Source organism: Rhipicephalus sanguineus, chromosome 4 (assembly GCF_013339695.2).
Source record: "Rhipicephalus sanguineus isolate Rsan-2018 chromosome 4, BIME_Rsan_1.4, whole genome shotgun sequence".
NCBI lineage: Eukaryota > Metazoa > Arthropoda > Arachnida > Ixodida > Ixodidae > Rhipicephalus > Rhipicephalus sanguineus.
Window position 1 is genome coordinate 33,823,499 of NC_051179.1, and position 27,898 is coordinate 33,851,396.

At 45.6% G+C, this 27,898-nt stretch overlaps 1 protein-coding gene across 1 annotated transcript in view; it reads right to left on the reverse strand.

Annotated features, from left to right (window-relative positions):
- Positions 1–449: 449 nt before the first annotated feature.
- Positions 450–27,898, reverse strand: part of LOC119389740 (neprilysin-4) — an 84,893-nt gene continuing 57,444 nt past the window's right edge. The window contains exons 8-22 of the mRNA XM_037657111.2: positions 26,544–26,746; positions 25,251–25,424; positions 22,700–22,786; positions 21,750–21,874; positions 18,896–19,118; positions 15,858–15,956; positions 14,406–14,480; positions 13,841–13,944; positions 13,417–13,475; positions 13,271–13,322; positions 11,837–11,904; positions 11,316–11,446; positions 10,439–10,504; positions 4,858–5,030; positions 450–4,186 (exon numbers count right to left, since the gene is read on the reverse strand). Coding sequence (XP_037513039.1) covers positions 4,087–4,186; positions 4,858–5,030; positions 10,439–10,504; positions 11,316–11,446; positions 11,837–11,904; positions 13,271–13,322; positions 13,417–13,475; positions 13,841–13,944; positions 14,406–14,480; positions 15,858–15,956; positions 18,896–19,118; positions 21,750–21,874; positions 22,700–22,786; positions 25,251–25,424; positions 26,544–26,746 — 1,739 coding nt within the window. The 3' untranslated portion in view covers positions 450–4,086. The remainder of the gene's footprint in view (positions 4,187–4,857; positions 5,031–10,438; positions 10,505–11,315; positions 11,447–11,836; positions 11,905–13,270; positions 13,323–13,416; positions 13,476–13,840; positions 13,945–14,405; positions 14,481–15,857; positions 15,957–18,895; positions 19,119–21,749; positions 21,875–22,699; positions 22,787–25,250; positions 25,425–26,543; positions 26,747–27,898) is intronic.

Consider the following 27,898-nt stretch of genomic DNA (forward strand, 5'->3'; position numbering starts at 1 on the left):
GTCTAGCATTTCGCCTCCATCGAAATGCCGCCGCCGCGGCCGGCATTCGTTACCGCGACCTTCGGTTCAGCAGACGAGCACCATAACCACTAGACCGCCTTGGCTGGGGTACCTCGGTATCTCGAGGATATCAATTCAATTCAATAGCTTAGGGAAAGTCGTACGAAGAGTAGCCAAAGTAAATCATACTTGACATGTCAACTCACGTGTATCCTGTGAGACCAGATGCTTTTTGAGTATCGTTGAACAACGTCCTTTTGTTTCGTTGAAGTAGAATTAACGTGAACTTGGCAAAATTTTCGAACTTGTGCAATGCGATATCTTTGTCACTAAAGAACGAAAAAATAAGTTGCCAATTTCTGCTCACCTGAACAGCTTGAATGGACCATAACCTCTCCGACAGTGTCCAAATAGAGAAGTGGCTGTTTTCGAGAACACCAACAGACTGATTCAACAAATCAAACGCTTTATTTCCACGTGAAGAAGGTAACAGGTACACACCAAAACAAGGTTCCTTAACGAATCTTTCAACACGTGTTGTAAAGCGCGTGGATGACTGTACGTGTATACCTTCCGCAGGTATATATAATGATTGCATGCGTACGTGGTGATGACTGTTTTACAGATGTAAAGGTTGGAATGACTCCCTCGTTCATCTCGCACAGCGTGATAACTATATCCTCGCTTTCGCTGTTTGTGTGACGTTTGCGTTATAATTAGTGCTAAGGGAAGGGGTAATTTTTTAAAACATTTTTTCTTGTCTTATACCACTTCAACGAATCTTTATACGACGCTAAAAAGTTTAATCTACCGGCAATCTGTTTCAAGATACAAGTGAACGCGATATGTACAATGTTCAGCAATTCAAACGCAATAGCTGGCCTGCATTGCAGCCGGCGCATATTGGCATCGCCTGTGAGCTCTGGGTGATCGCCTGGCGTCCAAATGGTGTCACAATGAGAGACCAACGTTCTCGCTTTCGTAGAAAGCCGTTATGAAACGTTAGCTGCCATGTTGGTAGATTATAACGTTTGGGTTGCTGAGCACTGGGCAGTATGGCGAGCCGAGGTTAAAAAAAAACAAAAAAAGAAAGAAAACTCTTAGCACATATGCAGCGGATGAAGTGGATACCGCGCAAGCAATAGGGTTCATGATGATTTCTGTGTAAGATCAGCAAACGTGTCACCTCTCCGTGCGTCTTAACAGCACGTATTACGTAAAAAATGTCATTCGAATTTTTTTTCTGCATGACTTCTGACTGTGCTAGTAACAAACGGGGGATTCTTCCTAATGACTGTAGGAGGAAGAAACGCGGTGGGGAAACCATTTGACAGTTTTAAAGCATTTTGTGGATAACAATAACAAAATGATAAAAATATCAAGACAGAACTAGCGGTGATGAATTGCGTGGTTTCTATAGGCGCTGTTTTTTTGGTGAAAGGACATTTATGCAGGTGGTTGTGCCTACGTGCATGAACTTATATCTTCCTTCATCCTATTCAGAGATGTAAAAGGATAACGACATGTCGAGTAACACAGGCGATTTTGATCCGTATTTTAATAACAAAAACGCGAGAACGAGTTAATGACAACAAAAAACAACAAAAACTGGATCGCAACTTCTTGACATAAAAAATGAGAATGCTTCTCTTGCAATTTCACGCGATGACAGCACGAAAAAACAAAAAAAAAAATAAACGGGAAACTGAGGGAGACGGGAAAAGAAACGTACACATGTTGTGGCGACACCGGAGAGCTAACTAGAAAGGCAAGTTCCGTGGTCTTTGGGATTGCTGCCACTAACTTTGATGAACCTCAGATATATATATATATATATATATATATAAAAGAAAATGTAATGTCGTATAACAACGCACGTCAACCGATAGCAATACGTTTTCAGCATCAGGATCACTACATTCTTTCGTTACTACTGCTAGTTTCAGGGGAAAATGTGATTTACACAGTAAAAAAGAACGGGGAAAGTAGCAGGTCACTGACCTAAGTAAAAATAAAATGACGTTTCAGTAACGGTGGGGATCACTCGTTCACGTGTGTGACCTAGCCATACGGCATTCAGTCGAACCCACGACTACATAAGTGTAAAAGAGAGAGAGAGAGAGAGACGAGGTTAAGCAGGGCGAAGACCGGTTGACTACCCTACTTTGGGGAAGGGGGAGTGGGAAAAAAAAAGAAGAGTGAATAGAAATTCATCGAAAGCAGATTTTGAGAAAGTGATCTCACAGGCGACGACGACGCGTCTCGTATAAAGTCCAATTTTAACGATAGAAAAACGCTATTAACACTGTCTTTTTCTTTCTTCTGTCATTCATTTCAAGTATGCAACTCAACCTACGGACTAGGTGTATCAGCACGCCAAGTCGCAAATGACATCACAACAACAAAACAATGTTAACAAAGTCGGAGACACGACGTTTAAACTTACAACAACAACCGCAACGTTGATTTACGCCAGTACGATAAAACAAATACTGAGTTGGCAAAATAAGCCACATAAAAAAGAAAACAAGAATTTGTAGTTGGTTAATATCGCGGAAGGCTCGCTGGTATCCAGCCTCGTCTTTAAACACGAAATTGTCTTTCGGAATGGTTATCTTACAATTGTGATTTACAGATAACCTTCCTTGTGGGCAGCTTATTTTTCTTCCTTTCATTTTAAATAAATATGTGAGGTATCTTTGGCACCCTTTGCAAGGTTTGTATTCACTAGTCAGGTAAAAAAAGAAAGAGAGAGAGAAAAAAGACCTCATTAATGGGACAACGGAATCACCGGTAATTAAAACCAGGAGCTAGGATCACGAACAAGAACCGCCATGTAAGCGTCCTTAACTCCCACTGACGGTCAAGCTCGACCTATTCCTCCTGCCTCGAGCGCAGACATCGATCACTGCCTTGTGCATGACTTCACCACAACCCATACTGCTCTTAATGCTGGTGTTATCGACGTCATTGATTGGTATAGCTCCATGACGTCATGTGGTTTGCCTAATCTTTAGCGTCTGCGGGATCCTTACAACAAGTTCGTGTACTCGGAAGTTCATCCTTGATGTCAGCACAAGTATACCTGTATGTACAGGTAACCTTAATTTAATAAGCTGTCTTGTTATGCTCCTTCTTGCACATTGAACTATTCGAGGTCCCATTCGTTCACTATTCACTGCACTCCCCTCTCCGTTTCCTTTCTTCCTTCCTTCCTTGCTTCCTCTGAAATAAAACGTCAAGACGTGAGCACTGCCTTCTAATATGCATTTGGTTCTGCAGGATGGTGGTCGTGATGTCATTTATGCAAGCGAATTATTGTCGCTTCTCTACACCAGAAAACGTCGTGGTGGATGTGTTACTCTCGCTAAGGTAACTTTTATAAGTGTACGCATTTTCACGTTTAAGGAAGCGTAACAGTCGTGTCTGTGGTGACATAAATGACGTGGGGTGGTGAATTTGCATGTCAGGTGCTTCTGATGACAAATAGCACGAACGTCCAAACCTGCACTTCTGTTACTATTATTAGACGCCGTTGCCCGACTGTTGCCTCTGTATGCGAAAATGTGCAAACTTATAAGGGGTACCATGATGGGATTATAGGCCGGTGAATGGAGAAGAGTCCGATAACGAAGCTTAGGTCAAAAGATAATTGAGCTAATTTGAAATGATTCATCATGAAAGAAAATATGGCGTGTAGAAACAACGCAAACGTCGTGTGTTTGGTTCTCTTCTTTTGTGCCTCCCCGCCTTACCATCTTTCATGTCGAATAACAATTTGCGGCAGCGCCTTGCTTCGAATGGAAAGCCCCACGCTTTTTCGTCGTTTTAGAAACGCTGAATGGTTCTGGCGAGACCGCGCGTAAGTTCTGTTGCGATGATGTGAGGACCGGGAAAGCGGTCAAGGTGGGAGAAAGCGTGCGTGGGATGGCTAGCTTTGGACAGCTGTGTCGACGTGAAAACAAAACTTCCGCAGGACGTATCCTCGTCGCCGCGACGGCGGTCAGAAGCGCGATGAGCCTTCGCGGGATAGCTCCTGGCGGAAATGTTCTGGTTTGCAGACTTGTTCGGTATGCTGGTTTTCTTCTACCAGACGACGCACTTCTTCGTTGGGTTCATGGGACTGCCAGGTTTGCAGTGGTAGGCCTTGGCGAAGTCGACCGAGTTGGACACCACACCGATCACCCTGTGTGAAGGAGAAAAAGGAGGAGGATATTGTGAGTTGCAGGTGGATCTAGCTTTGCATAAGAAGTGTACAGAAAGGGCTGTATAGCGTCATAGCCTAGGACACTAAAAGAACAGAGGCACGAACGCATTGGCTTCTATGATTACCACGTTTTCGTGAGTACGTTTCAATCTACAACCTGCTTGCATATAATAAGTGCTATTTTGCTCCCCTTGCATAGCTTATTCGTTTAAATAAGGACGGATGCTCCAGAGCGCTACAGGAAGAGCAATTCCAAGGCACGAGTGGCCCAGTTTATCCGCAGTGCGCGGTTGTTGGTCGCTGCTGAAACCACACACACACAAATGGTCCAGTGAATGTCGAGCAAAAGCTAATGCTAACACCAGTCTTTAAGAATAGGGAAAGGCGAACCTCGTAATTTTTCACGCTGTCATAAATGGTTAACCGGAACATTCTTGCCGAAAAGCCTCTTACTATACATAACGTTTCTGAGCGCAAAACACTTACAAGAGACAAGAGAACGAAGACGCAGCTCTTGTCCCTTGTCTATGTTTTGCGCTCAGAACCATTACGAATGATCTGCTCCAACTGTCCCAACTGACAAATCTCTTATAATTCGATACAAGTAGGCGAATAGCAATATCGAGTAGGAGCATCATCGTGTTGCATACCTGAAGCGTCCCGGGCTGTGGTTTCCCGTGCGGATGGTGTTGACGGCGTGCTCTGGCCTCGTGGTGCCGCACCAGATCTGGGCGTAAGTGAGGAAGAAGAGCTGGTCGTGCGTCAGGTTCAGGCCCGGCAGGTGCGGTTCGGGACCCCAGCGCTCCACGCTGCTCTTGTACGCCTGCACAGCGAGCGGAGCACGTTGCTTAGCGCAAGCGGTGCTACATGCTACGCGGTAAGCACGTCAGTGTGAATTTTAGACGTTGTGATCAGCGTGGCAAATGAACGAGGGAGACGGAGAAAGATATAGAGTGCATGAAGAGATGAATGTAGGAAGATTAGCTGTCGAAGCATCGTGTTCATTATCCTACACAGGAGAAGGGGGAGTAGTGAATAGACAGATGACAGAGAGACAGGAAAAAAATGGCGGTTCGTTGTTGAACTACAGCGGAAACAGTGATCGTGCAGAAGAAAAGATTTCAAAGTGTCGGCAGTATTCTTTGTTTTAAAGAATAAGATCTTTATGGTGGCAATGACAGAGTTACAAGAAAATGTCACAGTTTCGCCGCAACGGCGAAGCAATGAATGCGATAGCAACAAATTGGAATGTGTACGCGAAGAACGGAAAGCAGCTCTAAATTGCCAGAGCGTCACTCGAGCCCAAAGGACGCCCGAAAAGAACACACACAGGACGAGCGCGAACTATCATACGTCAAAGCTCGATACTTGAAGCGCACTGCTGAAACATAAAGCAGGACGCACGAAACGAACAGGTACACACAGGACGAGCGCGAACTAAACGTCGCAGTTGTTACTTATTTCTGTTTGAACAGCGCGCTCCTTCCGAAAACGCGGCCGCTGCAGCGAGCGAAATCACCTTCGTTTACCTTCATTGCGCTCCTCGCGCCATCTCGCTGGCAATGAAGAAACACTTATAAGCGCATGCCGTCTCTGAGTCCTGCCAGCGGTAAAGGGTGTGTATATAACGCTCGCCGTTAGCTTTCTAGTGGATCGGCGTTTCGTGGCCTACAGCATATTGTTCCTAGTACACTAGAGTAGCCACTGCTATTTTTTTCGTTAACGAGGTTTAATTAATTAGTCATAATTATATTTCCAACTCGAGAAGTACTCGCCTAATTGTCAAAATGTCAATGAGGCGTATGTAGGCATGTTCAAATGGCATCTAACTGCGCTACTTTCAACAACGTGCTAATTGCGCGCTCATTTTTTCCGGCTGATAAAGAAAGCCCGCTAAATATGAAAAATAACACGTGACTACGCTCCCACCCGCAAAGGAAACCAGCGCCCTCAAATAAGCTTACTGCAAACAACCGCTTTGCCTGTTGCCTGTTGCGAAAGACAGCGTTCCGCATTTTGGCAAGGGTACAGGTCGGGCGCCAGCGATATGCATGCAATTTCGCTGGGATTCAATCCGTTCGATAGTACGCCGCAATCATCCATATCTCACGGCCGACTGTTCTCATTGATAACGCGGCAGGTGTTATGATTACGGCCTGACTCTATAAAGACAAGCGGTGCGTTTCTAGGCCGGGGAGTGGCAGATAGGGCGATGCGTTTTTTTTTCTTTCTGCATTTTTTCCTTGATACTGTCTGCCTCATAGGGAGCCTGTTTGAGGGCGCTGGTTCCCGACGCGCGCAACACTCTAGTCACGTGTCACTTTTCATATTTCGCGGGCTTTCTTGATCAAGCGGAAAAAATGAGTGCGCAATTAGCACGTTGTTGAAAGTAGCGCAGTTAGATGCCATTTGAACATGCCTACATACGCCTCATTGATATTTTGACTATTAGGCGAGTACTTGTCGAGTTAGAAATATAATTATGACTAATTAATTAAACCTCGTTAACGAAAAAAATAGCAGTGGCTACTCTAGTGTGCTAGGAACAATATGCTGTAGGTTTGATTCGCGTAACGCCGTTCCTCTTTTTTTAGATCGTGCTGCGTGATAGCTGGGACACCCTGTATACATATACATACTTATACATATACGGTGAATGACGGCGGCGGTGACGGGGACGGACAAAAACCAGCCGAGACTGTCCATATAATTGCTATCGCAATAAAAAAACCAACTTGGAGGACGCTTAAGCTTCGCCTTCAAAAGTAGAACGCGATAGCGTGATCGGGCCCCGTGCGCATCGCCTTTTCAATTGCTAGCCTACCTTCGGTTCTCGGTGCATGCCTCAGCCGTGCCGTAAAGAAACGAATGACTGTGCGCGTAACATTAGCCGTTTCAAACTATCCTAGAATGCGTACTGCAAGTACGGTTGTTCAGTGCCCACCACGCCATAATTCTTTCTTCTGCGAATCAGCGAAGGGCCCACTACGCGTCCGTATAAGGCAACACACGAACCTACGCAGCTGCTCACTTTGTTGATGCTTTTGCAGCTGATGATGAATAAATATGTCTGAACGCATTGAATTGGGTGGGCCTTCCCACTCGTTGCAACCGTCAACCGCTCGTTGCGCAATTCACATGATCGATTCTACGCTTCTGCCAAGCAATATTGCATGCGTTTAGGAGACTCCTTTCACTACATGAAATTCATAAAGTGTTATATAGTGCTTTTTTATCCGAAGCAGATTCAAGCAATAGCGTGGATCGTGGTAGGACACCTGCTTGCCGCGCAGACGGACTGGGTTCGATTCTCACTCGGACCGAATATTTTTATTCTTTTATTTTATTTGGATCCTTCTCGATTTTTCGGTCACGGACAGGATGATGATTTTTCGCTCACAACCAACGACGCCAACACCGACACCGGAATTTCTGCGAAACGAGCTCTTTAACGCTGTCGCATTAGAATATTAACGTATGCAGAAGAAGGTCCCGAAACTAAGCACTGCAATGGGATCCATTACGGAAACTTGGCAGCGCAAACAAACGAGATATAGAAAGAGCGGGAAAGCGTGACACAAGTTTCCATAATGACTCTATACCAGCTAGCCCGCCTATCAACCCTTCTGCAATGGGACCTCCAAGTCGGTCATTACGGCACTGGCCTCCATGTTTCAGTACCTATAGTACAGAGGTAACTGCGTTATGTAGTGGTTACTAGTAGTTATTGAAGTGCCTCGGACGTGCTTTCTCTCTTTCTTTACTCTTCTCTCAATCTCCCCCATCCCTTCCCCCTGTACAGGGTAGTATACCGGTTATGCCAAACTGGTTAACATCCCTGTCTTTCCTCTCTCCCGTTTTCCTTCCTTCCTTTCCTTCGGACGTGCTGCTGTACTGGGCAGCACGTCCCAGAAACGGGGTAATGACTGTGTCAGTGACACGTCAGTGCATCTGTCTGGCAAAGAGATGATCTTTCTGAAGGCGATTATTGCTAGCTAAGTTTTTCGATTGATTTTTCGTTTTAGGCGAAGCATGGTTGCTCACACATGCGCAAAGTGGTTGCCGGTGGCTTTAAATAAGCCTTTGAAGCGCGATTTTCTGTTCAGTTGTAAGTGCCAGCTATTCCCGTCGAATTTTTCGCTATGTCCTGTGTTTTCCGCGGGTTTTATCCGTTGTGACTATGTACCAACTAGCCCAGTCCAACGCCTTGGTGCCGTACTGGATGCGCCTCAGCATGTTGGCACCATCTGCTGTGTGTGCTGGATGCACGTAGGTGTTCTGAGAGCCCAATCTTGCACTCATAAATTCTCATATTATTGCGATAGCAATTATATGGACAGTCTCGGCTGAATTTTGCCGTCGCCGTCGTCATGAACCGTATATATATATATATATATATATATATATATATATATATATATATATATATATATAAAAGCCCCAAAGAAAAATAATTCAGAAAAAACCCCGCATTTCCCCGAAGGGGAGTATGAGGAAGTGCGAAGCACGGGCTGATGCTATGAGGCGGCGCGCACGACTAAACTGCAGAGCCGAGCGAAGGAGACGGCAGCGAGAGAGCACGCGCCAGCCGACCCACGGAGGTCTGGCCGTTTTTAAGTGCAAAGCACTTTCACTGATGATGATGATCTGTCTTCCGAACTCGTTCCAAAGAACCCGCAACGCGTTCAACTTGTTGGCGGCGTTGCGCACGCCCGAGATGGGGCTCAGGTTGTTGTCGAACCACAGTCGATCGCACACCGCGCAGCTATATCCGAAGCTGCGGTCCAGGAAGTCTCGCTTGAAGCGCGCGTCCGGCCAATCGAATTCGAGGGCCCGTGCTCGCTCGCGCATCGCGCGTCCCCGCGCCAGATCGGCTTCGGGGTGCTCGGCTCGCTTCGCACGCTTTCGTTCGGCGTCTCGCCGCCGGCCTGCATCACCACAGGCAATGCGCGGGGCGCGCGCAGCCACGGAGCGGAGGGCGGAGCGCGCGCAGTCACGTGGGGCGTGACGTCGCTGCGCCGTTGCTACAGACGCTCCTCTCCTCTGCTCGCGCCGTTGCTATGGGACGGCGGACACAGGGTCGCTTATAAAGTGCATTCGCACTTAAAATGCTTCCGAAGCGCGGAATCGAACCAGGGGCCTCTTGCTCCGCAGCGAGTGGCGCTAACCACTACGCCACGAAACGCAGATCCTCCACGTAGCTAACGGCGAGCGTTATATACACACCCTTTGCCGCTGGACGGACTCAGAGACGGCAGGCGCTTATAAGCGTTTCTTGATTACCAGCGAGATGGCGCTAGGAGCGCGACGGGCGCATTTAAAAGTCGTCGGCGAGCTCGCTCGCTCGCTCGCTCGCTCGCTTCTTCTTATATTTGCGCAGTTAGAACCTTGCCCTTCCGCTGTCTGCTCGCGCGGTTTTCTCGTGGTGAGGGGAAGAGGGATATTTCACGCTTTCACCGTGATGTCCGCGCTCATGCTACGGAGCGCACGAAAGTCACTCGACCTCAAGGGACGCCGCTAAACGAACAAACAGAAGATGAGCGCGAACTATCAAGTGTCACAGCTCGACACTTGAAGCACGCTATTTTCCTTCGCTGCTTCGGCCGCCTTTGCAACACGAGCGCTGTTCAAACTGAGAGTATCTGTTGGCGAGCCTCAATTCGTATAGCATTACTTTCTTGCTATCGCATTCATTGCTTCGCCCTTGCGGCGAAACTGTGACTTTTTTTGTGTCTTGTCTAAGGTACAGCTGAATTATTGTCAGTATTTCTCTAAAACGTGGCGCTACGTGTTTTCAACTACTCATTTGGTGGAAAGATGCTGGCAAGACTTACGGGAACGAACATCTTTGTTATTATAATAAGTGGAAAGTTTAGTATTTTTATTTTCGCAAGTACCTTTTTTTTTTGCATCTGCATGAAGTACATAATTTACACAATGTTAATGTTTTTATGCTACAGTTTAGCCTGTTTAATATTTTGAGGGATACTGTACTCTTGTAAATAAAGTTACATTGGATAGCCTCGTTTAGCTGCCTGTTAAATTGGAAAGAGATGGAAGACTACCGCCATAGGCGTGCGCAGGGTTCCCCTTCAGGGTGGGCGAAGGTTCATCGCGGTGCCCCCCCCCCCTCCCTATTAAGTCACTGTATGGGGCCGACTATGCGCCCACCTCTTCTTAGAAGACTGGGGGGGGGGGGGCCCTCTGCGCACGCCTATGACCACCGCTTACCTTGAACGCTTGCTTGACGCCTCCGTTGTCAGCGATGTTTTCACCTTGGGTATTTACACCGTTGACCTGAACACAATGCAAGAGATCCGCAAGTCAGAGACTTTGATCACAATTGCCCTCAATGAGATCTTGCGATATGTACCAAGTAGATAGTTTCTTCTTAAGACGCCAATCTTCGTTTTAGCGTTTTAGCGTGAGCTATACATTCGACTGCTTTTGAACTCCTTTCAGTGCGGGTAAGTGCATGTGAGTGCTTCGCAGCTTCCAACATGCTGCAAGCTGCAAGTAAGCTACAGTCCCTAGCAAAAGTCACTAGAGTGGGCGCAGTGACTATCTTATCCTATAACGTAAGGCAAGATAACTTTGTTGTTCACTGGATGGTAAATGAGTATATAATCAATTGTTCGTCTCACCAAAATGGGAAATTCCGAATGTTTTAGCGGACCCCTAAATTTAAGCACGTGTTTTTATTTGTGAAAATGCGTCTGTCTTTTGCGTCTTCTGTCTGGCTATCTTTTCTACAGACTCATGCGCTGAGCTCTCTTTGTGTGTATGCTACCTGGGTGTATTAGATGTCTTGAGGTGGTACACCTTGTGATTTCATTTTGTCTCCAATGTGGTGAAAGTAGCCGAAGCCATCTAAAGGCACCAACGTTTTCTTCAAAATCGAGTCGTTAAAAATGCTTTAAATCCGGACGTCTAATAGTTGTGACCAGGATGTCTAAGGCACATCGTCCTGGCCCTGCTTTCTAAATATTTTTTTCCCTGCGGCACGGCTTTCATGCCGACTCTGTATTGACCAGAACATTCGCGACTTAGGATAGTGTATTGTACTGAAGACTGCACAGTCACAGCACGCAGCCAGGTCATCACTTACGGCCATGTTGACTTCAGGCAAAACGTATCGGCTGTACTGATCGATCATGCATTGCGCCTTGGAGTGAAACAACTTGAGCGCCTCAGGTTTCCACCACTGCTTCAGGTTGCCGTGTTCGTCGAACTGACGTCCTGGAACAAGTACGACGAAAAGTGCTCTCATAAAATGACACAAACCACGTCATGAAAATTTTCATTAAGAATGTTCCGGAAAGCCACGAGGCATATTGAATACAGCGTAGGCGATTTGAAGCCAATCCCTAAAAACATGTTTAGGTGCTCTCTGTTAGCATCTCACATCCGTGTGATGTTTGCGATGCATAAGCGATGACTGTGAATTACAAGAATGATATTGCCATTATGCAATAAATAAATAAATAAATAAATAAATAAATAAATAAATAAATAAATTAATAAATAAATAAATAAATAAATAAATAAATGAATGAATGAATGAATGAATAAATAAATAAATAAATGAATAAATAAATAAATAAATAAATAAATAAATCGCGCACATACCTTTGTCGTCGAAGCCGTGGGTTATCTCGTGACCGATGACAACACCGATGCCGCCGTAATTGACGGACCTTTGAATAACAAATGACAATAACAACACGTGACTCACGCGACCTTTCTCGGGCATTTACACTTTCAATATGTTCACTCTATGTAAAATAATGCGCGCACTTTACAACATGCCACCTACATTAGACTGCCTGCGTGGACTTTTATATCCTTTATGAAAGTGTCGATCCGTATCTCGGTCAACTTCCTGTGGTTACGCCCGTATTTAAACCCTTGGTTAGCACATGCCCTTGCTGTGTGAACAGGGTATTTGAGCTTTCTGCTTAACGAGAAATATGCTTTCTGCTCCTTCATCAAAAGGGCCCCAATTGCACATTGTTCTCGAAAGGCGGCATCGTCAAATTCACCAAAAGTTTCACATCAAATTCGCACAAGCAACATTGATGCGAATGCACCGACTTTCCGGTGCTGTTAACACGCGCAGGTAGAAATCAGGGCCCGTATTCACAAAAAAAAAAAAGAAACGTCTTACGCTAAAAAGTGTCGCAAGAGAATATTTCAGCCAATCACGATACGGGACATATTAGCGAAGCCGGATGACCTCTGGGAGAACGTACTTACGAAAGAGAAGTTTTGTGAATTCGGCTCCGGCTTACTAGTATCGTTCCTTTACACTGTTAGTGTGAACTAGCAGTAAAACACCTCCAAATGGAACGACATTTGAATAAACCCAGTCTGCATGCCGAAAAAGGGTCATATCGTTTCTGGGAACTCTAAGCGAGAAAGCAATTGGTTAACGTCCTCTGAAAACATATTAACTGGCAGTTTCATTGCATGTTGTCTTTAGCATTATTCCGTACTAGTTCGCCGAACCTACTTTGACCACGTTTCGAAAGCTCATTAGAGGGAGGCAGGACAAAGTCACTCGGGCACTTCTTAAACCCAGTGATCGTACTCAAGGGTGCGGAATTTTAAGAGCTCGCAATCTACAAGCACGACGGCCATGGGGCAGCATTCAGTTCTTTTGGGTTTATAAATAACAATGCCGACTGTGCGTGCCCGCATTTTTGTTATTTTTTCAGAGCTTTCTTCCTTTACAGGAGATGTTCTAGTTATCATGTACGCTATCGTGTATCAATGTCCTCTTTCCTATTTCCTAAGTAAAAGCGCAAATAAGCATATTATCAAGGTCTACGCTCTGCAACAAAAGTAAATCAGTTACGAGCCGTAAGATATCAAGCGTTATATTCTTCACTTCATTCGCTTCTTGACACACCATAGGAAATGTGAAGTCAACAACTATAGCTTCCCTGAGTTGTTGCTACAGTATAAAAATAAAGCCTATAATAACGCTCCTGTTACACTCGCCGCAAGCTTTTGCAAGCTTTTACGAGGAATGCGAGAATTTAACAGTAAGTGCGGTCGTACTTGGGGTAATGCTGGTGGTAGAGAGGTGGCTGCAGTACCCCGGCCGGAAAGCCTGCGCGAAAGTAAATCGAAATACACAGAGAAGTAGAATGACGCAGCTGTCGTCATCAAAGAACAAATCTGAAAAGTTCATTAAATAAGCTTACTGATGAAGTTCTTCGATCTCGTGTAGAAGGCGTTGACGACAGCGGGATAGGTGATCCACCTATACGTAAAAAAAAATTGAAAATTATTAGTCACAAAAGCTGCTTCAGCGAACGTGCTGGGAAGTGTACAATGCGTCGCAGTCACAAACCATTAGAGTTGTTAATAAAGATAAGGGAAAAGTGACACCTGAACTGGCTTCCCGTTCCTGTTGTGTTTTCCGTGCCTCCCGTGATTGATTTTCTGTACCGCCTATGCAGCGCGAAGCTCCTCAACCATTGTTTAGCATGAACCAGCTAGCCCAAATGAGTGCTTTACTGAACCGACTGACATGCGTTTCAAAATTTTCATGTTTGCTTAGGTCTCGCTTGCCGTTTGATATATCGCTATATCACTGTTCGGATTGTACAATTTCAACGTACTTACTCGTTTTTGTCCACGCCGTTCCTGAGCTTCATTTCTATCTTCAGTGCGCTGTGGCGAAGGCTCTTGATGATGTTTTCGAAGTACGTGTCGGGTCTGAACTCTACCTGAGACAATAATATCATCGTCAGAGGAACTATGGTTGTCTTGCATTTTTTTTTTCAAGGAGTGCCCACCTCTTGACTTCCGATTGCAAGTGACTGAATATACGCTCTAGTTACGTTCATTTGCTCGTTAAGTCGTGGCCTAACGTAAAATATAAGAAATGCAGCGTCTAAAAATAAAAATTTCAGTTATGGGAACATAAATCCAGCAAACGATTCATTTCGACAGTTCGTCGCCAGACAATCTTAGGGAACTTTATCTATTGTAGTTTTTTTTATAATAATAAACAAGCACATCGCATGAAGTGTTGAGTATTTGCGCATGCAAGTAACAGAGCAGATTACTATTTACGAATGAAAGAGAGAGAGTGGGACTTTATTAAATGAAAAGGGGGATCTTTGAGCCTCTATGGTTATTATTCACGAATGTCGGGAGCAAAACACTCGCACATAAAGGTGCTTACCTCGTATTCTTTGTCCAGTTCTTCTGGTGTTGATATGAATTCAGGGTACCCTATCTTCTGAGTCATAAACTCGGCCTGTAATGTACAGTGAAACCTCGGTGATACGAATCTCACGGGACCACCAAAAATATTCGTATCATCCGAAATTCGTATCACCAGAAAGCATGGAAAATTAGCATGCGACAAAAGAAAGCTGGCAGACATTTTCATTTATTGTTTTACAAGGCCGCAGCGACGTCAGGAAGAAGCCTGAATGATTGTCGGTTAAGTTTTTGGATGTCGGCAATCATACCAGCGCTCGTAAATATACGGCCCGTACGCGCGTATTTAATTAATGAACCAGGTGAGTTGTGACCCGCGACAACAGTAGCCCCCTTCCAAATTTTAGTATGCATTTTTGCATGACACCCTAGTACTGCAGCGAAAGTAACGAAAGAAGCGCTTTGACGCGATGGATCAAGGCCACAAAATTACAGAACCACGGTCCTGTGTTATGATTTTGTTATCGTGGAGGTGTTGGGGATGTTTTTTGGTAGATTTACGGCCCGCACAAGTGCGACCTCAACGGTCGCGCATGTTGACGTTGTGAGGCCTGACTCCTTCGCCAAGACTGTCCTCGCCTTCTTTCGGTCCTCGTCCACCTTTCATAGGATGTCTAATACACGAGGCAGGCACGTGTAAAAACAGTACAACGACAGCAGCCCGCGTCGATGCGTTAGAAAAAAAAAGCATGGCGCTAATGTCATCTGCAATCTAAACGCGAAGGCGCACGGAGGCACATAAGAGCCTCAAAGATTCGCACACACAATCTCGAAGGCCGTGACGCGTCTCTGAAGGTTTATTCTGACCGTAAGAAAAGCGTTTTTCTTACACCGTGATTCTGACGATTTGGCGGTGCGGCGCGCATGCCCACGCTTGTGTTCCCGCGCTCGCACGTGCTTGGCACGTCTTCCGCGACAGCGCGCGCACAGCACCTCTTCGTGGGCGGTAGCGTATGTTCGTATCAAAACACGCTGGGTGAAAATCGGTTCGCAACAACCGTACTCCATTACACTGCAGGCCAATGGGCCTTGGCCGGGACCAACAAAAATTCATATCACCCCGAAATTCGTATCAGCTGTGATCGTATCACCGAGGTTTCAGTGTACACGCAATGAAATCAGAATGTAATACGAGTTTCGAGATTAATAAACCTTCTCCGTGTGTAAGATGCCTAAGTATGTTTGAATAGGTTGAGTGCGATGATTCGATTTCTTAACCTAGACATTGCCGCCTTCACGGCGATGTTAGCACAGAGCTATATACTGTAAGTTTATGAGATGCTTTTGCTGCGAGCTCACCAGGCTGCAAAGAGACATTATAACATATTGCAAGATGCATTCTAACAATGCATCTTGCAAGTTCAAAGCACACGTTAAAGAAAAGATGCGAAGAACAAAAGAAAAGATGCACCTTTTTCCTGGCCACTTCTCGAGTCTCTTTGTCCATCCAGTCAACGTTCATGAGGATTTCCAAGAAGGCTGCCTTGATGTCATTAATCATTTCCTCGGCCTTTGGTATTTGAAAGGAAGTGGTGAAAGGAAACGCATGATTAATGTCAAAAACATAGACAATGTTATCTGATAACACCTTAAGAAATCTACGAGTCGTGACCTCGCGCAGTAACTGCGATGCTTGCAGCACAAGCCCACTATGATAAGTAGCTAACAACTCCTCGAGCAGCTCCTTCGTAAACACCCTTGAAACGTCAATAGGAAGACGTCATAGATCATTGCGACAAGATGAACTTTGAGGACGTACACCTGCTGAATGAGTTTCCTACTTGAAAAGTGCCCTCGAAAAATCCAAAAGTAAAGGATTGTGAAGTACGCATGCTGGTGCATGTGATACATGAACACTTGGCGGCAACTTGAAAAAAAGAAGAAAGATATGACGATGTGACAGAACACGAGCTTATACGCGTTTGTATCGTCTCGTGACCTTGGTTTTTGTGCGACTGTAAAAGCGAAAAAAAAAAAAAAGAGGGCTGAGCGAAGCCAGAGCAGCACACCAGACAGCGCAACGTAGGGTTGACTGAAGTCGGAATTGGCGGCCGAACATTCGAGTGGATACGCAGCTATTTGACTGGTAGAAGTTTTTTCATGGTCACTGAGGAAGGCGCCACATCTTACCATCAGGCAGGACGTGGAGTGCCACAAGGTGGTGTGTTAAGCCCGACACTATTCAACCTTGTGCTCGTCGGCCTCACGAAATGTTTGCCCAATACAGTCCATGTATCTATATATGCAGACGACATCTGCATCTGGGCATCTGCAGTGACACGTCTACAATTACGAGTCCGGATACAAAAGGCAGCTACGCTGACCGCGTTGTACTTGAAAAATCAAAATCTAGAACTGTCACCGGAGAAGTGCTGCTTTGTCGCATTTACACGCAAGACAATGCGGCAGTACACAATAACGATCAATGGGCAAGCAGTTGTCCACGACCGGAAGCACCGCTTTTTAGGCGTAATCATCGACCGCGATTTATCATGGACGCCACACGTTTTGTACTTGAAGAGACGGCTGGCTACCATAGCGCACCTTCTCAAGTTTCTGGGTGGAAAGTCGTGGGGCACATCAGTAAGGTCTATGCTGCAGCTCTACAATGCCTTATTTCTCGGTTTTTCAAGATACAGTCTTCCTGTGATGGGAAATACCTGCAAAACAAATTTGAATGCACTCCAGGGCCTGCAAGCTCAAGCTCTAAGGACATGCCTCGGTCTTCCGAAATGTGCGTCTACAGCGGCAACAATTGTCATTGCAGGAGACCATCCTGTGTCAACATACGTAACCACTGATACCCTCAGGGTGCATATTCGACACCTTGCCCGGGTACCTTCGCACCATCTCGCATCTTTACCTGCACAAAGGCCGCATACAACATTCAGCCGCATTATTGCTGCCCATAGTACTTCTTTGCCATCGAACTATACGCCTGCAGCAAGGCCATCCTCGCCTATATGGTGCCTACATCGACCCGAAGTGCGCCTTACCATACCAGGAATTACGATGAAAAGAAGAATGTCATCGGTTGCCCTTAAACAGGCTGCACTACTGTATTTACACGAGGTGTACATTGCTCACACCCATATTTGCACTGATGGTTCAGTTATGACTACAAGCTCAACCGCCGCCGTAATAATTCCAGCAAGAGCTATCATAATACAGCTCAAAATGTTTCACGCAACCTCAACTACAGCTGCTGAACTAGTAGCGCTCCGTGCTGCTCTTCAATTTGTCATGGAGCAGACACCTAATTCGTGGTCTATCTTCTGCGATAGCAAAGCAGCCCTCCAAAGTCTACCCTCCGCTTTACGTCATGGCGCACATGAGCAGCTCGTCGCGGAAATCAGGCAAATCCACCATGAAGCAATAGAAAAAGGGCACCGAGTAGTATTCCAGTGGCTGCCTAGTCACTGCGGCATTCAGGGAAATGACCAAGCGGATGCAGCTGCCCGATCCGCTCATGACGGTGTCAGCAGTGTCACCATTCCCCTGTCAAGATCGGACGCCGCAAGAGAACTTCGTGTGCTAGCTCGTCGCATAACGTTGGACTTGTGGAAGTCATCATCTACATTTACAAGTGCACGGCTGCATGCCTTGGACCCTGATATTGAATTACGCATCCTGTCCACCTTATCACGACGTGATTATACCCTGCTGGTCCGTCTATGGCTTGGAGTGGCCTTCTCAAATGCCTATTCATATATTATTGGAATGGCTGAGAGCCCGTCGTGTGAAGTCTGCGGGTGCAGCGAAACAGTCGCGCACCTTCTCTGTGAGTGCACCCGCTTCAGCTCCGAAAGAACGGCCCTCTCAGCCGCATTAGGCCAGCTGGACAACCGCCCTCTCACGGAGAACAAAATCCTAGGGCCCTGGCCTACCCGGTCTTCAGCACGAGCCGCTCTGAGGGCGTTGTTGCGGTTTCTCCACGCAACCGGACTCAATGTCAAACTGTGACTGCTGGAAGAAAATGGTGCTGTGTAGTACTTGGACTGCGGTTATGACTTCGTTTTGTTTTGTTTTGTTGTTGTTGTATTTTGTCGCGTGCTGTCGTCACAAACTCTTCTTCTTCTCTTTCATTCTTTTACATCCCCTTTCCCCTTCCCACGTGCAGGGTAGCAAACCGGAGACTGCTTCTGGTTAACCTCCCTGTCTTTCCTTTCTCCCTCTTCTCTCTCTCTCTCTTTCTTAGATTTGTCGTCCCGGACTGTCCAGGACTGGATGAGACACCTCATACGCAACGCTCATTGGTGGAAGGCCTTGGGCAGTCTGGAAGCGTTAGGGACGGATGCTAATCGAAGCGGCCCACCGTGTCTGTTATGTAGCTGTACCCGTCGGAGATGAACAAGGCTAATCTTCTGCTCTACTAACAGATTGTATTAATAACACGCACTGGCGTAGGTGGCTAGAGCAAAGAATAACGGATGAGAATCAGTGGCGTACCTTCTTTTTGCTCTGGTCGTTGAAGTGTCGTCGCACGAAGAGCGCTCCGACGGCCATGCCCATTTTCTTGTTGACGAGAAGCGTGCAGCTTTTCCAACGCGGAGGAGTCGACTGGGTGCCGTAGATGGCGCCGTAGTACTCCTGCTGCTTGTCCACGAACCTCTTGTCTAGGCTGCCCACGAGCTTCGAGATGAAGCGCCAGAGGATGTAGTTAGCCACGACCCTGAAAGCACAGCGCGCAACACTGCTCAGACGAGGCCGGCTTCATCGTGAACTTGTATGAGCAATAGGTAAGGATTCATTTCGCTTGATTCTGTTCTTTTCTTATCATACACCGTTCGTGGTCTACCTATCCCAGAGAAAACATGTGCGGAACGTCGCTTGGGCTACTGACAGTCTAAAGAATTGGCATTAGATTACACTTTCGTATCACGATACCTTTCCTGTACCTTTCTTGATACCAGTTTTATTAAGCTCAGATCACTTTGCATTCTTATCAGGCACTCGGTATTCTAAATATGTTATACATGAGTAATCCGCAAGGCTTATAGGCTACAACACCTCTTATACAATCGTGCGAATGAACATAAATGTTTTGAAAGCTACACTGATGTACTTCAGTAATTGAAGTTGAAGCCGTGTACTCTGGCTAGTTAGACAAAAATTATACGTAAAATTAGCAGGCATCAAGTAGAGAAAGGATATGTCCAGTGCGATGTAGTGTGCAGTTGATGAGATCTACGAAATATGACTTGAAAAAAAATCTTAATATTCGCCTTTCGTTAAGTGATACAGTGCTACAGAACAGTGTTTGAAATCAGCGCAAGAAAAAAAAAAAGAAAAAGAAAAAAGAAGAGCGGCACCAACACGAATAGGCTAAATAATGGCCCACCTATTACAGTGTTACATGTAATAGCTTCAACGTTGATTACATTTCCGTTCAGATATCACTTTTCAGTTGCTTTAATTCCAAGCTGTGCACATATGAGAATCACTTGTAAACATCATTGTCCTCGACTTAGCGGTTCTTCTCCTTAATATGCAATATATGCACACCTGTGTGTCCATGGCGCGTCGGAAGAGAATCACGAATGACTAAGGTCACTGCGCTCATTACAAAGTACTTAATATCGCAACTCTGTTCGCACATATTTCCGTCGTTTTGAAACGGTGTGGAAGAATTGCTCAATGAATCTATAAAGAAACATGTCACACTCAAAGACTTTACGCGAACGAAAAAATAAAGAAACCAATGTATAACAAAGCTTCCTTGAGCCACACTTGCCCGCTATTACACTACACCACCACACCCGCACTGCGCGAAGGAATCGCGCGGTGGCGCCAGTTGCCCGCAAAGCCGGTTTGCGCTCTTCACTGCGATGCACGCTTCATATGTGGCGAAGCATATTCGTGGAGGGATGCGGAAGCGCGCTTAAAATTGTTTTCACCCTTTTTTTTTTAACCGTATGAGTAGCCACATCTCACGGTAATTCGTTGATTATTGCGCTGAAGGAAAAGCTCTCTGCGTGCAATGTCGCTGTCGTTCACCAATGCGACAGTTCGCAAATGCATTTGTCTTGTCAAAGGAAGTCATTCATGAGTGGTTGCACCGGTGAAAAAGACGAAAAAAAAAACAAAAGAAGAGGAGTGCACAGGTAATACTGGCAGCTGCCGTTCTTCAATGACACATTTCTCAGATGCAATAATCGTGTACATGTAACAAAGGCACCATTTGCGAAAGATGCGAATCTGTTGCGATTTTTTTCTGAAAATTCTTATGCTATAAATCGACGTTGACGGTATTAGTAACAACAACCTTGTTTACTGCAAGTGCCTTCAACGATTCAATTTTAACAATAAATCAGGAATCTACAGATCTGCAAGATTATAAAAGCTTTCTTTTTACACTTGTAGTGTGTATGTCCTATGGAGTGTGTTGCTTTCACTATAAGTGACAGCGAGCGTTTGGCCTTTGCAATTTCCTTTCTCTTCATACCCTTCGCACTTCTAGTGTTTTTCTTTTTTTTTTAGATGCGTATGCGCGTCTGCATACAATTTTGGGTTAGAGTGCTCTTTATCAGCAGAGCTTTCCGTATCGTTACGTTCAATATTAAAAAAACAAAAACAAATCTCCTATCCCCTAAACTTTTCTCACATTTTTAAGTGCCAAGAATTTTTTTTTTGTCTTGTACGCTTCACTAGACGCTTCGACTACGTAGAGAGCGTTGGTACGAGGTATACGATTAGCGGAGATATCAGTGTTCATATCAGCGCGGCTATGAACCCACGAACGCTTTAACTTCATAACATACCGTCTACGATTAGTCAATAACAACGTGTGTTCTAAATCAAATAATTAAATAGAAAGGTAATTAGCAGGCGTTCATGGAATTTGACAACCGGACACCACATCTTATTGCAAAAGTAATGTCCGTTTCTTCAGGAAATACAAATGGACGGAACAAGTTCGGCAGTGTGCAACAGAGATAAATAAAAAAAAAGGGGGGGGGGATCTTTTGAGCAAAACAGAATAGTCTGTATACATCCAATGTTGGAACCAAACTTCGTCGTTGAGCTCGCAAGGAAACGCGTGCCGGTGAGTTGTCAATCTTGGTCACAGCGTTCCGAGTTCATCGGCCACCCGATTATTAAGCGACCCCACGTTACGAAAATTGATACATGTATCACACGAGGTGTCACCACGGCGCAGTGAGGCGAAAACCGGGCCACACAGCAACAAAAATACGGGAAACATATGCTTTCACGCGTTTCAAGCTCTTCCGTCTTCACTTTCGTATATGCGCCCCTATACGCGTGTGCGTTTCTTTTTAATGATACATTTTTGACAGCTTACCTTTTAGGAGTGGAATGTAGAAGCTCAGACATCTGCTTGATGTACCTCGGTGCGTAGATGACAACTTCTTCCGTAGGCGGTATTTCCATGGGCATGACCACTTTGAAGTAGTGCGTCCAGTTAATCTTGCGGGCGGGCAAACAACAATATTTGGAGAAATTGCCCAGCTTGTAATTTAGGCAAAGCTTCGCCTGTGCACTTGTTTACGAAGTGATTAAAACGTTGGAAAGGTAAAATATCGTGTAAATGATAATACCTTACTAATATATTAGAATAATACTAGAAAATAATCATAAAAAGATCTTGTCTAAATTAAATACGTGTAATATGGAACATAGAAAGATTACTTAATAAAAGCAGAAAAGTTGTACTGATGGACAGATCGCTTTCAGAGGTGTCTGTATCGTACGCATCATTGTTTATACCTTTATACAGGCTAATCGCTTCCTTAAACTAGGGCGCTCTGATTCCGGCTTCAGAATTGGCTCAAACTTTCTCTCTGCAAAAAATTACAGCGAGAGCGCTTGTGTTAATACGGTACCGTGTTCATAGTAATCACTGCATGGTGTTCTCACCGTTATTCGCATGAATGAAAGTAGGTAGGACCTAGAAAAAGACTAGAAGCCGAGTAAATATCAGAAATATCTGGTTGGAAACCCTACATTGCATAAAGGGGACGGGTAGAAAGAATATGGAGAAAGGAAACAAACAGTTGAAAGAAGGGGATTTTAAGGGCGCCTTACAGCACTCAAAGTCCACCGAAGAGGCTTGATACTTAAAAATGGGCAGGAAAATTTTCTTAAATTCACTTGTTTTGGGGTTTGCGAAGGTTACGGTCTAAAAGCTTTTTTTTTTCTTTTTCCTGTGACATAGGTTGTCGAGCGTATCCAGTGCGTATAAGATATGAACGAAAATTGCTGTGTTCCAGCAAAGTCATGACCGATACCAACCAGAGGGATCTTCGTCTGTAGCTGTTCTACCGTCCACTTGTTGTACATGGCTGTGAAGTTGCGCCGCATCTCGCTCGGTTCAGTCAGCTGCATTCGAAGAACGAGAAACAGGCTAAGAAAACTAAGGGCAATCTCTCCGAAATTCGAGGCAGTTACTGAGGCAACGGTAGCTTACAACTATCCCTGAAGAGTAAGGTATATAACAGCTGCATATATTCCTTTTCTGGGCAGATACCCTGAGGCTTACGAAAAGGGTTAAACTGAAATTGAGAACGACTCTGTGAACAGTGGAAAGTAAAATGATAGCTGCAACCTTAAAGGATAAGAAGAGAGCGGAGCGGACCAGGGAATAAACGGGTGTTAAGGACATTTTAGTCGAAATAAAGTAAAGGAAATGGGCACGGGTATGACAGGTAGTGCGTAGGCAATGTAACCGCACGTCATCAAGAGTAAGAAACTGGATTCCAAGAGAAGGCAAACGCGCGAGGGGGAGACAGAAAGTTAGGTGGGCAGATGGGATTAAGAAGTTTGCGGGTATAACGTGGCAGCAGCAAGCACAGGACCGGCTTGATTGGCGTAATATGGGAGAGGCCTTTGCCCTGCGGTGGGCGTAGTCAGGTTGATGATGATGATGATAATGACGACGACGACGACGGCGACTGAGGTAATGGACTTTCTTTGGAGCCGAACAATGACGGAAGATGAGCTTGGCTTTTCAAGTGGTGGAACATGAACGAAAGTCACTTATTCAAACGGCAGAGCTTCGCTTTCGCTTTCCGGTCAAACAGAACCATCCCAGTGTCTACCAACCGTGACAAATATGCTATCTGATTGACTGTCGTCGCTTATTATCTGAGACAGTTTAGACACGACGAGTGCTGAAGAATCATCTGTACTATAGTCATAGTTAAAAGTAAAAAAAAAAAAACAACAACAAATAAATATGACTCCAAACGAACGAACAAACTAGATAATTGAGATAAAAATTATTTAAATATTGTACTAAATCATTCAATACGTTATGGCCGCGATAAACGTCACGATATTCGTAGCGTCAATTCGTCGATAAAAAGTACGCCGCATAAATTATGCAATAGCATCACTAGAAGGGACCAGCAAGGTCAAGTAAATAGGGGGTGAAACGCTCAGGACTTCCACATTTGAGGAAGCGACCGCATTTGCTTCGGTAACTGGAACAGACTGGACTTCGTGTAGAGTGGAAAATGACCGGGGTTAATAATTTTGGTTGGAAAAGTAGGTCATGAAAGCAACAATTGCAGCAACCAATGATAAAGAGAGCTGTAGTCTCTAGGCTGCTATAACCAGCTACACGCGATGTTGATGGCTAAATTTGGCCTGCACCTGGCAGCTTGCAAGACACAACTACGCTCGCGCAGTGTGTGTCTGCATGCTTAAGTGGTGCATATCTAGAGTCGCCGTTAGTACAACGTCATCCTACCGCGGAACTATTTGGTTGCCTGGTCAAGAGATGAAGGTGCTCTCAACAACTATAATGGCTCCGTTTTAATATATTTCACCGCTATTGTCTCTGCAGTCCTGCTATAAAGGGTGTGAAAAGTAACGACAATGGAACGGAAGGTAAGAACTTTATTTATATTAGCGTAGTAGAGAGAGGGTGAAGGCGCGAATATCACAAAGAACTGGAGCGCACGTGGCTTGCTGTCGGAAGGTGGGCGTCATGACAATACACGTCCTCATTCCGTTTCGTTAATTGCTGGGTAATTTTCGTCAAGGCATTTAGCGCACAGTTTATAGTAGAGAGCCGTGCGAGGAAGAGTTATGAACCTTGAGCTGGTTGGAGTGGGCAGCTGGGTCGAGGACCAGTGAGAACCACTCTGCTTTAGGAAACAAAAACTGCAAGTACGCTAAGCATCAGGTGCATCAACCAGACGTATGCAAGGGCTCTTTGTATGCGCGCGTGACATCAGAGCTTGTGACACAAATATCTAGTGTTGCTGCCGTAACCGCGTAACAAGCGGTGCGCTACCTAGCATCCTTAGCATAAAAAAAAAAAAAACGCGTGTTCGCCGTGGTTGAAATAACACGGTGCCAAGAGTGTTCAGTCGTTCATAAGCATGATTGCTACATGTATTGTCATCGATGGTTTTACGAGCCTCACACGTTCCCGCCGGGACACACCAATGGCCAGAAACAAGAGGCATTTTTCTAGTGAATTACAGTCTGGCAACCAGACCGCCATATAGTTAATCAATATATGTAGCTCATTGTATGCGGATATCAATGTCGAAAGAAACGAAGTCGCTGCTCTCACGAACGCTGTTTAGTCCGTGAAGCGTAGCCACCCCCCTCTTGCCTCCACACTCCATGAGAGCACTGGGCGCTGTGGCGAACTCGTGTATTTCAGCACCAAGGGTTCAAGGGAGGGAATACGCCGCAACCGCGATTCAACAGCGTTCGTTCCCCTAGTGCCATCGTTTCTTTCAACAAAGACAGTAGCATCAAATACAGCCTCGTATTGCTAAAAGTAAGTAAGAGTATTTGAGCGGAAGCGATCACTCTGCTGACTCACGTTGGTGAGCTTGGCTTCTAGCATGAGGGCGTCCTCCATGTCCCGCATGGCCGTCGTCCGGTTAGCTCCCAGCAGCTGCGCTACGGAGACCATGAACCGCAGGTAGGCCTCGACTTGCTGCGTCCCCCGAATGTAGTAGTCGCGGCTTGGAAGACCCGTTTCTGTCTGGTCCAGCTGTACGCAAAACAAGGAGGAGTGCGGGCCAGTTACCGTGCACGCTGCTAGATTGAACCAAATTAGGAAATTAGCTGTGGTGCGCATTAAGCGACAACTACTAGTGCTGCTTTTTTGTGTCTGTGTACGACGTTTATGTATGTTTACGCGCTTACGAATACTGCTACTACTAAAACTAATATTTGCGCAATGAGGAGCTGGCCTCTTGAACGTCAGAGTTTGTAAAGAGCTGTAAGCAGAGGGAAGCTGATTGCTTGCTTTAATGCAACTCTTGTTTGATTAACCTAAAAGCGCAACCAAAAATAACGTTGCGCGCATGCATACACAAAGCCGAAACTTTTTTGTAACGTAAGGCGGATTGATTGGGTTAGTGGGACCATCAGGTACCATTAATGGGACCATGGATACGCTATATGGTTCATCAAGAATCCTAAGCTTATTTAATCTTGACGTAACGAGCTGCGCGTTCTCTATAACATCCACTGGCCTTAGATCAATTACTGATAAAACGCGGTGACCTTTTTTGTTTAAGTGGATTAGCATCCCTATTGAGAGAGCTCTCATCCGAAACCATTCCCCAGAACTTACGGGAAAGTGTTGAGCGCCATGACAGAAAGCAACGAAAGCGTTACTGAAGTACTTAAAGTCGACAGGTCCGCACAACTGCGTGCAGACTTTATGTGTGCTCGTGATTGTGTCCATCCCTCTTCTCATCCTCCGTCTCTCCCCCTTATCCCTCTCCCCCAGTGCAGGAGAGCAAACCGGACGTGTGTCTGGTTAACCTCCCTGCATGTCCTTGCTTCCATCTCTCTCTCTCGCTCTCTGTTGTATGCGTCTTTATTCTATGACACCTGTCAAACGCTATTTTCACCTGGCGTCTTCATGTTACGTACTATATGAGTCTGCGAGTCACTGGCGAACGAGCGGTGTGACGAAGAACAACCGGGAAAACAGCGCGCTTTAGATCGGTTCAGACGTGGTTGAGACATTGTGTGGTTGAGACACTGCGTGGTTGAGGCATTTCAAAGCCTCGTGCCAGCACGGACGATAACAAAAAAAAAGAAAAGAAGAAGAAGGAGAAGAAGAAGAAGAAGAAACGCGCTTGTGCATCATCCTTACGTGTATGACGTTGACGGTCGAGTTCTTGCTGTCCGCAGAAACCCACTGCGCGAAGAGGATGTCGTTGCTGTGTCTACGCATGATGGCCGTCAAGTTGAGCCAGTCGAAGCCCCCCTCCGTCCAGTTGGGCGTAATGACGGGCCACGAGCCCACGCTCTGCAGCAGATCTAGCAGCGGCTTCTCACGGAGCGCCTCGATTACGGCTGCGCGTAGAGGCATGTATGCTTTAGGCGGTACACTTGAGCTTTCAGTGGGACAGACCGCTGGGCTAGTTGGTCTTGCATTTTTTAACGAAGAGACATTAGCTCAAAAGAAGACAGACATCGAGACGAGGCAGATAAAGACAGGCGCTCTGCCTCGTCTTGGTGTCTGTCTTCTTTTGCACTAATTTCGCTTTGTTAAAAATGCAATACCAATTAGCCCAACGGTCTGTCCCACTGAAGTATGTTTCTAGAACACGTTGGACCCTTTTTTCTGTGTGCACCGTTCGACGTTCGTCATTGCTCATCGACATGTTGATCGCAGCCTCTGTCCTTGTCTTCTTTTGCGCCAATTTCACTTTATTAAAGAAAACGCTTAAGCTTTGGCACTTATTTCTTCAATTTAGCTCCGCGAAAGCGCATCACTTAATATACCTGACACACAGCCATCGAAGACAAAGCATGAGACGATAAGTTCAGCGACTTGCTGATGTGTGACAGAATGCACTAGAAATGTCGTCATCTTTAACACATATAGTTATATACCTTTTCTCATATAGAGAGGACAAAAGAAGGGGAATGGATCAAAGGTTCGTTTCTCTGTTTGACACAGCCTAATGAAAGCAACAGACAGTGAAGTCAAGGAAAGTGTAGGGGACATTATTCGTAGTCCATAACTGTAGCGTAGTGATTACGACATAAGTGGAGAGAAGTTGAAGTGGACGAAAAAGGAACTTTGCCGCCGGTTGGGACCGAACCTACAATCGTCGGATAGCGCGTCCCATGGTCTACCAATGGAGATGCGGCGGCGGTCACTTTCTCGTCCACTTTATCGGTTATCCTTGTGCATGTAATCCTGGGAGTGTTAGTCAGCGCCTCTCGTAGGCACGACGGTGAGTGTGGAACACTTTTTTTGCCAGCTGGCGTCGCGTAGCACGTGATCTTTTTTAGGGGCGAAGCACCTTAAGAACGAGGCTTGTCCGTCCGTTTGGCGTCCGTGCTCACGGCACAGCACCGTGTAAAATCGAAACATCAGGTTTAATAATAGACTAATATCAATCATAATTGGGACAAAACAACATAAAACACCTACAAGCACGAACCCTTTATACTAGTCGGCGATTTCAACGTACACATTATGGACCTTAGGACCTA